At 39.2% G+C, this 12,549-nt stretch overlaps 1 protein-coding gene across 14 annotated transcripts in view; it reads left to right on the top strand.

Moving 5' to 3' along the window:
* Positions 1 to 12,549, top strand: part of KALRN (kalirin RhoGEF kinase) — a 532,819-nt gene that overhangs the window by 198,615 nt on the left and 321,655 nt on the right. For all 14 annotated transcript variants that reach the window (XR_005932657.1, XR_005932658.1, XR_005932659.1 and 11 more), the window contains exon 4: positions 11,728 to 11,920. Coding sequence is in view for 11 of the 14 variants with exons in the window: in XM_030018367.2 (XP_029874227.2) it covers positions 11,728 to 11,920 (193 nt within the window). In the remaining 3 variants the exon portion in view is untranslated. The remainder of the gene's footprint in view (positions 1 to 11,727; positions 11,921 to 12,549) is intronic.

The following is a 12,549-nucleotide window of genomic DNA, read 5'->3' on the forward strand; positions in this document are numbered from 1 at the left end:
TTAAGAATCCTGGTATTTAGGCAGTCAGAATTGGCTTTTCAGTTAACACCCCAATAAGATGGAGGGTGCAAGTTCACTGTTCTCTTAGTCTCATTGTTTCTTTCCACTGGCTGCAGACTCAGCAAGACAAATGTGCATTAGTTTATATTGTCGAGGCTATCTTTGCAAGCAGATGGGCTGGAAATCTAATTAAAAAAACCAAAAGCTTTGATTCTGGCAAAAAATAGCAAAATCTCTGGGACGACCCTAAATCCTCTGAATTAAATGGATGTTCTATGTCAATGCAGTTCTATTGTCCCACTTTATAAATAAAATATGAAGGGCTCTACTTTCACATAGACCCATAAATGTGCTCATTTATGAGTTTAATAAAGCATGTGTATTCAGTACAATTAGATAAGCATATGTATAGAGCAATAAATGCTCCCTATATAAAATCAGCACATGTGTAACAGAGAATATAGCCCAGTACAGATAAATAAGCACATGCTTAGATTATTAAGTGATCTTGCTTAAGCTTTTGTGAATTAACCATGAAGCATCCATGACTATTTGCAATTTGTAATTCTCCTGCAATTATGTATCCTACCTGTGTCTGAAAATGTGGTAAATATAATACATTAATTGGACGAATGGATTAGCCTCAATAAAGAAAAGTATGGTAACACCCATTTTGCAGATGAAGAAAACTGGAGGTAGAGTTGAGCTAGAGCACAGAAACACAAGAAGGAGGCGAGCAACCCAAGTAGGATTGCCTGACTCTCGGTCTCATCCAACTCTCGGTCTCATCCCACTCTCGGTCTCATCCCCTGGACTGCAGTGCTCCAGCCAGATATAAAAAATGAATAAATTGTGAAGCTGTAATTGGAAGGAAAATACTTACATTTAATTGTGTTATCTCAGTGTCAGGGAGTTATATGTAGTAGGCTTTTCTTATACTGGGTGATGTGTCCAATGTGAGGCTAGAGGTTTGCACAGCGACTGTGAAATGCTTTCTGTTGTTTCTCACCAGTTGTTGTCTGGGGGAGTGACCATGGTGGTTCAACCGGCTACAGAAACCCGCTGTATTAGGCCCATTTCTACTGTTATATTGCATTTCTTTAACTCACAGGTACGAAACCCATTAGTCCGGTGGAGTAGATGTGGCCTGTGACATATCTTTGATTTGTCTCTTTGAGATCAAATGAGCCACTCAATATTAGGCCAAATATCCTTAGGTGCAGTGCTCCAGTGCTCCATGAATCTGCTCTGAGATTTTTATTACCATGGGCTGGCTGATATCCACAATAAATTGTAAGAGTTTTCTGACTAGCAGATTCCTATCATTCCTATCCTGGCATACGTTAATTTGTCAATGTGATTTTCAGGTCTGGCAGCAGGAAAAGCACCACCTGGGGTATGCAGTTCCTGAGATGAATAGGGTGATGCACATTCACATGTGGCACTTGTGGATGGACTTGCCTGTGAAGTTTTATTGTGCTTTTGATAGAGAAGCAATACAGCTAATAGGGGAAAGGGAGCAGGCAGTTGAAACTAGGCAATTATTCTTCAGAGCATTTATCTGAACCTACTTTAGTTGACGAAACAGTTGCTCTGGCTTTTTCCAATTAATGGTGACTGACGGGAAGAGGTACTGGTGGAGAACTGAAATTATTAGTGGTTGTGATGGAAATTCAGGATCATAAGGGAAGCAGCCTTAAAACTGTGTTGGCATGACACCAATATGTGAGCTCCCATCAGGGTGGAAAGTGGCTTAGCGTGATGGACTGTAAAACTGAGGGCACTGCACACTAGCATCTAAGGAGCTCAATCTCCTACAAAGGTAAGAGCATCTGAGGCTGGAGAAGTACCTCAGGTGCTCTTGGGAAGACAGGCAGAGAGTTAGCTCAGAGACTCAGTTGAGGTCTGCACAGTTGTTACCAGGTTTTGGTTCCATTATTCAACTGTTGGATTCATCTTTGCTCTCCAGAAGCTTTTTGGATCCAGCTTTCGCACTCTGGGGCTCAACAGTATCTTTTGCATCTTCTATTCCCTTTGAAATACCAAGTTATTGACTTATTTGTGCTCAGTCAGCATCAGTGATTTTGATTTATCACATATTTATGTCTCCATGCAAATAATAAGGGATACCTTTCATCAAGTAGCTTCATTGGCGAGGCTTAGTCCCTGTTGCTAGACAGAGTGAGAGAGCCTGGCCTTGCTAGGAGACAGATTCAGAAAAAATCAGACGTGAGCTACATGTTCGGAAGCTGGATTGTGAATAGTACATCAGTATCCACTGTCTCTTGAGGACTCAGTAAAAAGGACTTTTTCTCCACTCAGTGCCATCATTTTAGTTACTTGAAAGAATGAGTAAAGTCTGCTGTGTAAAGGAATACACAAAAATTGATTTTGCAAGTGTATCTTGTAACATAGGTTGATTCTGTAGCTTCAGAGCAAGCCCTTCTGGATGTAATACCACAGGCAGTCTTCACCCAGCCTGGCATGGCAGGAAGTATCTATCTGATAAGTGAACTATTTTGGATAAATCATTGTGCCTACAAAGACCCGCTTTGTTTGTATACGGGTGGAGCTCAAAAAGAAATGTGTACCACTGATTTATTAGTCATGGTCAGTCCTCATTGTCCAACCTGGGGAAAATGGAGGCATCAGCTTTTAAATCATATACTTCTAAAGAGAACTCCAGTTCTCATGCGGTGTCTTCGCAAAACAGACTCATTGCAGGGACCGCAGAGTGTTTCTGGGATGTAGCACTCAACCTTTCCTCCTAACAGATGCACTTGTATCCAGTGTGTGTGCCCTGGCGGATGAGTGGACTCCGGCCAAAATCTTGTAAGGCTCAAAGAATGGTCATATCACTTCTGCTTAGGACATAAAAACTGAAAGGCAAATCTCATGCTGCACTCTGCACTGCAAATGGGCTAAGTTACTTATTTGTGGAAGAAGCTGCTATTTTGAAGTACAGATTTTGAAAAGAGGAAAAATCCAAAAGCTTTAGAAATTTCTCACCAAAAATACCTCTAGAATTTTATGTCAATCAAAATATTTTGTTTTGATAAAAAGCAAAGGTTTTGTTCTTTTTTTTTTATGTTGTCTGATCAAAAAAGGAACAAAATAAAAAAAAGATTTCATCTGAAAATGCCTAAACAGAATATTTTGCTGTTATAAAGGCCTTTTTTCAGTTTTTAATTCAGTACACACATTCATGAGAACCTGCACTCATCATGAAACAACTTATTTTGAATTAATGTGTAATTTCTCATCTTTTCTCCTTAGTTCCTTGTTTTAATTACAGCTTTTCTGTACATGGATGTACATTGCTCTCCTGTACTGCCAGGAGCAGCATATGAGAACTGATGAGTGCTTACTGCAAGAAATGTCAGTACTACTTAGAAAAAGTGATTTTAGCATCTTTGAAGAGTATTTTTTCCTGTCCTCATCTATGAGCCCAACTGAGCCCTGGATCAGTGTGCTAGTCCCGGAGAGGTTATACCTGCTTACATCAGGACAGAATTTGGCATGGTGTCTGCCTCTGGACATATATTGGATTTCACCAGGTGCTGCTTGCTGTCTACTGTCTAAACCTACATTAATCATTCTTTGCATGAGCTGAACATGTTTGCAGGCTTATTTATGCTATAAAAGGTCTTTCCACTATGGGTAACTCTGCCTCCCACAACGCATTTCAACGCGATGTATGTATTTGCAATCTGGAGACTTTCCATTCTGGGGTGGTTGTGTTTTACTATGATGACTGGAATTCCTGGAGCTGTTCACCATGCTCCATTCACTCACTTGTTAAGTCACTGATGCCTTGAACTGGTAAATCAGGATCCTGGGTCTAAGACCCCCCAGTAGTCATTGCCCAGATGAAGTATCCCTTTCCTTATGTGAAAATCTGGCAGTGTTGACTGTAGACTAAACTTTATAGTGACTTCATGTGAAATGGACTTCAGGGTCTCCTTGCTTGAACTACAAAAAATGCTCAAAGTGCAGGCAAAAAGATATATTTATTTTTTAAATCTTACTAGTTTGGCTGTGCTAAGCGCAACCATATATATTTATTTCTCACCTGGAATCCAGTGGACTTGAACCTCCAAACATATTCTCAATAGCCTCTGCTCATCCGAACCTTTTCAAGAATGGTGTGTTTATATTTCAACACAACTCTAATATTTATTTTTTCCAGCAAATGTCAATAACATATAATTTTCATTTAGTAAAGCATTTTTGTTTTGTTTCTGCCAAATCATCTCAGATACAAGATTTTATATGCTCAAGAGATAGTTGAATGGTACTTGCTGTTCAAATATTTCTTTGTTGTAGTAATAAATCTTTAAATGTAGCTCTGCTTCAACAAAAACAAAGCCCTGATTAATTTCGTATTTATCTCAGCAGCTGTTTCAAGGAAGACCTGCCAGATATTGATCCAAATATAGTAGATGTGCAACAACAAAAGGGGAAGAGGGTAAATGGGTTTATATGAAGGCATCATTTACCAGCAGAAACATAATAGGAATGTGAAAAATTATAATATTCGTCCTCCAGATTTGGCTTTAACAGCTGCAATCATGCATTCTTGGACACAGCTGTGTTTTATATCTTTGCTATTTGAATGAAGACAGGAAGCTTCTCAAATAGTGTTTATTTGCTCAATTAAATAGGAGGACGAATGCCTGCAGAGCTCTGGGTCCCAGTTCTGCTCTGGAGTGTAATGATGTAGATCAGGATTTTTACCTGGGTAGAAGACAGCACAACACAACACTGCTGAATCCTGACAGAGATACCATATGGGAACTGCACCTCTCACAACAACTCTCAGGAACTCATAGGATCATGGTTACTTATTGGGAAGAGGTTTTCTTACACCTAGCTGGTGTCTGAGTTCTTCCTAGCTTACATCATTTTACAACAGAATTGCTTTGACTTCAGAGCCATTTTCCTTGGAAGTAAAAATCAAATACCAAAATAAGTTACTTGCTTGAGAATAGCAGGAGCACCCGTTCTGGCACCAGTTAGCTTCTGCCAAAATATTTGGGTTTTTTTCTGTCTTTCTGTTCCCTCCTGTTGACATGGGGCCAGAGGTGGGGGTTGAATGTGGACATTGTGCAGCCCACACATCTGCATTCTTGTGCCATTCGCAATCACACCTCATGTCCCCTAAGAGCAGTGGCTGGAAACCAGAGACAGGAGGTTTGTCTCTGACCGGACCTCACTGGCTCCAGGTCTTTTTACAACATGTCAGTGAAATTTCTCTAGATCACTGCTTTATGTCCAGCTCCAGCCAGTGTGAAACTGGCTTCGATTTCTTTCTCTTTTTAAAAAAGAAAAGTGAGAATGAGTGATTCCTTTTCAGCACTGTGAAAGAGAAGAAACAAATTCAGGTCACAGTAAGGAAGAAAGGATTAATTGGAAGTGGAGGCTGCATGACTGTTTCTCCTCTAATTACAAAAAAGCATTGTGAAACCAAGTTAGAAAATGTAAGAAGGAAAATCTAGGATGAAGTCTGTCTACCTACAGTGTTTTAGGTAGCTGAAGTTCTCTGGTGGGAGCTTTCTGTGAATTGTTATTCCAGAGTAATGGTGCTTTCAGGATGCGCATCACTAACTTCCTCTGACGGTCACTGATACACAAGCATATAAGGGAGATGTGAGGATTAGCAGTCACGGGTGTCCCGGGATCTTTGGAAGACAAACTGCCTCATCATGCCGAACAGCCACAGTCACTAGGGGATGTCGGTGACAACTCAGACTGACGGTGCGAAAGTTCAGGAACATACCTGTTACTGTGATAATGAGCAAGGTACATTTTGCTTAAAAGTATTAAATGGAGTAAAATATTTTAATAACTAATGCTGATTCAGGAATGCTCGACAAGCAGGTCTACTAGAAAGGACTTTACCTGGTCCTCTAAATGTATTGGAAAGTATATTATGAATATAGATGACCGACTATTTCTATTGACAAGGTGATCTTCAGGCTCAACATGGTAATGTAGAACCAAAGTATGAAAGTCAGTAAGTGATGCTGATTATAAACCTCCCCATCCAGATTCATTTTCAAGCTGAGTAAACAAGCCACAAACAAGATGAATAAAAAATTGCTATTGATCAAAAATATTAACACGTAAGTTATTGAAGTGATCCTTAGCACATTTTGATATGAAAACCAGACAGTGGAGTTAGGTTGGTCTCAGTATGAAATGAGGCCTTTGGGATAATAGTCTGTGCTTGGAGGCTTTCACATACCCATTTTTCTCCTCTTCTCTCCCTTTTTCACCCTCAGCTTGTGAATCAATTGGCTGACTACAGCCACATTTGTCAAAGGAATGGTGACCTCAAAAAAAATTAACTTCCTGCAGATTGTGTGCTTACAAATTGATGCTTGTAGAACTGCTTGTTATGCTGAGAGTGTCTCTTGACAAGGTTATGCTGACCCTCCTTAAAGGAGATCTTGCTCTCACTGTTAACAACTCATATTTTGAATGAGATGCTATACATGTAAGATCTGTGCTTTTAGTGGTCCAATAGGCGTGTTAAATGTGCTTCTTTGTCAATAACTCATGACTGCAAAATGGGAATGGAGATATTATGTTATTTCAGCTAATCAAGTGCTGGAGCTTCTAAATGCCAGAAGCTTTGGCCAAACTGTAAGGATGAAAAATACACATAATCAATGATAGGTATTTGGAAGTTTAATCAGAAAGCATGAAGTCCTTAAACTCATTTGGTACCCAGCAAGCCAGCTCTTGCCAAAGAAAACACAATTTAGAATGTGCCTGAATTAAAGAGGAAATTTGAGAAAATAACCTTATGAATGTACCCTAGAAACCAAAATAGAGGCATTTATTTTGACAAAATTATCACATCTGCTTCTGAGTTTCAATTTTATGCTTTTTTTTAAAAATCCAGATCAGAAGTATTGTTTTCATAAATATTCTAGGGTATTTTTATTAAACTTAGAAGCTGGTCTTTGTCTTTGCTTAAAAGCAGTGTAGCAACTGAAATGACATATCAACTATCAAATATTTTGTGCTCACCATTGCAAATCTAGTCCAGATGAGCACAGCCAAAAGGCTGATAGATTGTCCAAATACCTTGATCTGAGTGTTTTCTCCAGTTTCTGGTCAAATATCAATACTGGAAAAAATTAAGCACCACAATCAACATTAATTGCCATCCTAAAATGATTACTTGTGCATAATAGATATGCGGATTGATGTAGCATCTTGGGAGCCAGGGATAAGGCATGTCTTGCTCAGACAGTGTGGAGGAAGCTTGATTGCTACTGATGCTTTTCCCGATCAATTGCTAAACTGGGAATGGTTTGAGTTATTGCTTTTAAACATAAATTTGATAAACATGGCTAGACTATTGAGAAGGAACCTAGGGTCATTTCTTCAGTACATGTTGAGGTAACTGAAGAAAAATGACTGACTGTCAAAGATGACAAATCTTCACAGATTGCTCTGACTCACCAGAGTTCATGGGTGCTTTATTATGTCTTCACAAGGCTAACTGTTTTAGGATCCTATCAATAGCTGTAACTGTTTGGATATAGCAACTTAAATTTTGGCCTTTTAAATTTTTTTTTAAGTAAATTGCCTATGAGTTGTCCCCACATTTATGTAAGCCTCTTGTACTTTCACAGAACGTGTTCAGTTGTGGTTTTCTAGACTGTTATTACTCATTATTTTTAATTCTTTGGATTTGCATCTGTAGTTTCCTGAAGAGTAATTTTTTGGAATTCATTCTAGACAGCTGAAGACTGGTAGTATGAATATAGGTATCTGGAGACCTGCACCAAGGCAGACTCCCTAGACAAACACAGTACGACAGATGATCCCTGCCCTGAAGAGCTTACAGTCTAAATAATTTTCTTATCTCTCTCTTCTTTCTCTGAGGTATTAGTACCTGATTAGTATCCAGCTGCCTGCTTGTGTAGCGTAAGTGCTCTCAAAGGCACCCCTCTCCACACCATGCTCCGCAACCAAAATTAGAAATAATGAGCAGGCAGCTTTCTGGCTTGCAACAGTTTAAACACTGTTAAATAATAGTTTTTGACAAGCAGGTTTAGAAATCAGGTGCTAATTTTCTGCAAAGAGTCAGAGAAGGATGTGTAGAATTATCACTGTGCTGGGGAGATGAAATTCTGTAGATGAGAGGACAGACCCACAGGTCTTGTTACAGGTTATTACCATTCAACTCATTAAAGAAAAAAATTGCAAGCAGAGCCACTTCTGCAAGACTGTGAGCAAGGCTTTTGAAATAGAATTAGATTTGCTCAAAATGATAAATACCATCCATTTGTACATTATCTGTACTATAATTGAAAAGGCATACCCATCTTTTCACTTCTTTTATTTCATACCGGAACTTACATGCTTATGTGACCAATCAAGTAGGGAAATCCTCTTTGTAATTAAGAGCATTGTATTGAGTTTTGTATTATTAGTGAAATACTTGTTACTTCTTGACATGTTTTGAACCTAAGAAATCTATGATTATTCTCCTTCTTTTCCTCCTTCTCCATCCCTGCATCCTATCATTTTCATACTTGAAAACGTACTAAGCTTGTTGAAAATTTGGTCTAGTTATAAGGAGTGTGGATAGTGCTGGTAGGGAATGGCTACTTATTGCCTCTTCCAGGACAAGAATTAGGAAGCATCTTGACCCCTACCTGTGGGCTGATGTCCCAGCCTGGCCTGCAGGGTCAGTGGCTGTTCTTCTGTGTCCACCCGAAAAAGCTGGGGAATCATTACCCTTTCTTCTTCCACTAAAAACATACTGTAAAGTCTCCAAAAACCTGAAAGTAGAAATTTAGTGTGCTGTGGAGTGTTTTTTCACACACGCATGCTTAGGCATGATGTGCTAATGGAAATGGCGAGCAGTACTGTCTGCTCCCTCCACTGCTTCTCTGCACTTCCAGGGTCGATAGAGGCTGTAAACCTTCAGTAAACACAGAATCCAGCCCATAGTTACATATCTTAGTTCCCTATCTGGAATATCTATCTTACTGCAGGCTGAACTTCCAGTCATAGTGGTATGTAATCGTGGGTGTCAAGATGGTATCACACTGTCTACGCTCTAAAGCTGGGGGCAGGGTCTGATTTTGGGTCTGTTTGGGTCTAGGTCTAGGACTTTAGTTCAGGTTCATAAATGGAAGACTTCAGTCCCTCAGGACGTTCCTGTTCTGCTTACTGAAACAGTTTTTTCTGTGGTTCATCAGTAAGTGTTAAGTTATTGTTTTAGATCAGATTTGGTAAATTGTCAGGTTGGCAGCAGCCATGGGGAGTTGGATTGAAGTTAATATTGGCTATGCCTTGCTGTGGTTGCAATGGGGGGTGGGTATTTATTTATTTATATTAGAAAAGACAGATTCCACTTACCTATTACTGTGTCTACTGTTGGGGCTCTCCATATGCCCGTGTGGCTCCTGGATCTCTTTGTCAAGTGTTTGAAGAAAAATCAATCCTTGGAAAAGTCAGTTCAGTATAACAGGGATCGGTGACTTGGCAGAAGTTTCTGAAGACCCTATAAAGCTTTGCAAGAAAAAAACCAAAACAAAACACAAAACCCCTTCTGTTCATCCCTTTCTGATTTGATTCTTTGTCTCGGCTCTCGTTCCAAAGGGCAAGAGGCAGTAGCACCACCAACAAAGGTTCTTTTACAGCCTTTTTTGGCATTAGTTATGGAAGGATCAGATGTCTGACCTTTCAGCAGTAGGTAAAAGGAGAATAAAAAGATCTAAATTCCTGACAATGTTTGGAAGTGCCTGGTCTCCCTACTTTTTCTTTGCACTGACTGTTGTATGTGGTGTGCTCTAGATATGCCAATAATGTTAAGGCAGAGAACCAAGCTTGTTGGCTTTGACTGCTCCTTCCTGGCACTAAGTTGAGACTGTTCAAGTTAGCAAACTCTCTTAACGTGGCAAAATCTGCTTTGCCATGGAGTGGTCCATCTGTGCGCGAATCTTTCTAGATAGTGGTAAAGTCACCGAGGACTTTTATTTTTAAGTTATATATATTAATCCAGTGTGCCTCCTATGAAGGATATCCCTGTCCTTGTTCCAGCCCAGAAACCTAGTTGTTAGCTTTATATAGTTGTTTACAGTGAGGTATGTAGGAGCTGGATCTTATTAGCAGAAAGAGTGCTTTAAGAATTTAGAGAGGTAGAGTATAGTAAAAATTATCCTGTATGTTTGTGCACTGAGGGTATTCATGTGGAGGCTAAACAGAGTCTTACAATTTCTACATTAAAGCCATACTTAATAATATCTTTCCTCAACATATTTCAGATTCATTCCAGTGATATCAACACTTGCTATTTTAAATTATCTTACATATGCCTTTATGTCCACAATATTGATCCTATTTATGTTGATGGCCAGTTTGCAGAAAGGTCAAAGGTGCTATATTCATGTGTTAAAGAGGATTTCTTATTCTGTATCTCACTGTTGCATTCATTGTATAAAATATGTTCATGTTCTGCCATGTTTCTCTTCTTTCTCAACTGTTCTTTCTGTTTTCATCTTCCTTTCCTGTTTCCACACTTCCTTTCTTCCAGCAGCTTCTTCTTCTGTGGAAAAGGCTGTGACCTCCACTTCACCTTAAAAGAAAAAATAAAATTAGATCAGTAGGTAGACCAATCTGGCATATTTAGTGCATCACCAATGAATTTTACTCATTTACCATACCGATAATATTACTGGGAATGGGGAATTTCACATTTTGTGCAAGTGCTTGAGGCCTAAAGCTCTCAAGACTTCAACACCATGCATGGCAGATATATTAGCGGGTCAGTCAGAGGAGTAGACACTTCCTAAATCTCATCAAATGTTGGATGCTGCAGATGGAGGATGATACTTTTGAGCCATACCTCTTTTTCTGAGGAGCAATACTATATCCCTGGAAAATCTATGCTGAAAGCTGCCCAGATTTGACTTGAATCAACATGTCCTTTTATTCTTTCTCCTCTCTTCTCCTGTGGAAAAAGGGAAGATGTATTTGGAAGTTAATGCTCTGGTGCTTTTGGGCCCTATGCACTGCCAATGACCAGGCCAGATAACTATCTTGAACTTTTGAGAAGGGAAGAGTACAGGCTGGCAGAAAAGTATGGCTGCAGATTGAAAAAGATCCAGCAACATTTGGAAGATCAATCAGGAGGGGAAAGGGCCCCATTTTAACAGTGCACATGCTGAGTCACAAGGACCTTCCTTTCAGGGAATGATTGCCAGGCACTTTTCTGGATATTAGACTTTTTAAAAAGCCCTTAAAGGAGCCACTGAAAATGAAGGCACCCAAATTTACAAGTGGCCAGCAACGTTAAGGCACAGGACCCTGCCTGTTGGCTTTGGATGTGGATTGAATTTAATATGTTGAAAGCAGAATCCGTTGTATGTACACATAAATAGCTTCCATACAGATATATTTGATTCTGTTTTCAATTGTGTGAAACTATGTATGTTTTCAGTGAAAATTTGAACTGCATGTATTTGGGAAACTAGAGATTAAACTGTAATATATACACTTGATTGGCATATAAATTAGATTACGGTAAAATTAATATAGCCTTTCATATAGCCTTCAAGCTGTACTATCTTTTGCCTTTTATTTTGAAGTATATCATTCCTTGCTTTGCTCTGAAGCAGTGAACACTAGCAACAGAAGTTAAGGCTCAGTGTGACTGTCCACAGTATTAATTATCTTGATATGCATTTATTCCTACAGCGAAGATGTTTGCAAACGAGGATTCACTGTTATTATTGATATGCGGGGATCCAAATGGGATTTGATCAAGCCTCTCCTCAAGACCCTTCAAGAAGCTTTTCCTGCTGAGATTCATGTTGCCCTGATTATAAAACCTGATAATTTCTGGCAGAAGCAGAAAACAAACTTCGGCAGTTCCAAGTTCATCTTTGAGGTGAGAGCCACATCAGAGATGTATGGTACAGCATTATCTCTGATAAGAAATGTTCTTCAGGTAAAAAAAAATTCCCAAGCCCTGTGATTGAGAGAAAAAAATACATCTGAGGACTGTTTGCAGGGGTGGGCTTATGCCTGGCATCGGGTTGCCTTCTGAGTACACTGGTGGAAAAGGATGCACATTTCATGTCAGAGGTTCACAAACATAATTCACTTTGGTGAGGGTTTTTTTGTGGTATTTATTTTTGGTGGTGTTGCATTCAGTCTTTCCTTTGTTTCTCTTAGGAAAAAAACCCACCAAATCAGTCAGTATATTAAAGACAAAGTCCTCTAGATGCTAACATATGGGTTTGTTAGTTGACCTCTACCCAACTTCAGGTAGTGGCTTTTTTTTATAAAAGACTTTTATACTAAATGTGTCTATATATTGTCACCGCTTTAATTTAATTGAGATTTACAATTCAGGGGTAACATTAAAAACTCATGTTAATGATAAGGTGCCTCAGGCAGGTTCTTTGAGAAGTAACCAATATACAACTGCATAATTAAAGGGAATTTTACTAACTTTGTCATTGGCGAAGACAAACTATCTGTGTTCTCTTAGTGCACTTTAGTTTTCTGTGAATT

Source organism: Aquila chrysaetos, chromosome 6 (assembly GCF_900496995.4).
Source record: "Aquila chrysaetos chrysaetos chromosome 6, bAquChr1.4, whole genome shotgun sequence".
In the NCBI taxonomy this organism is placed as follows: domain Eukaryota; kingdom Metazoa; phylum Chordata; class Aves; order Accipitriformes; family Accipitridae; genus Aquila; species Aquila chrysaetos.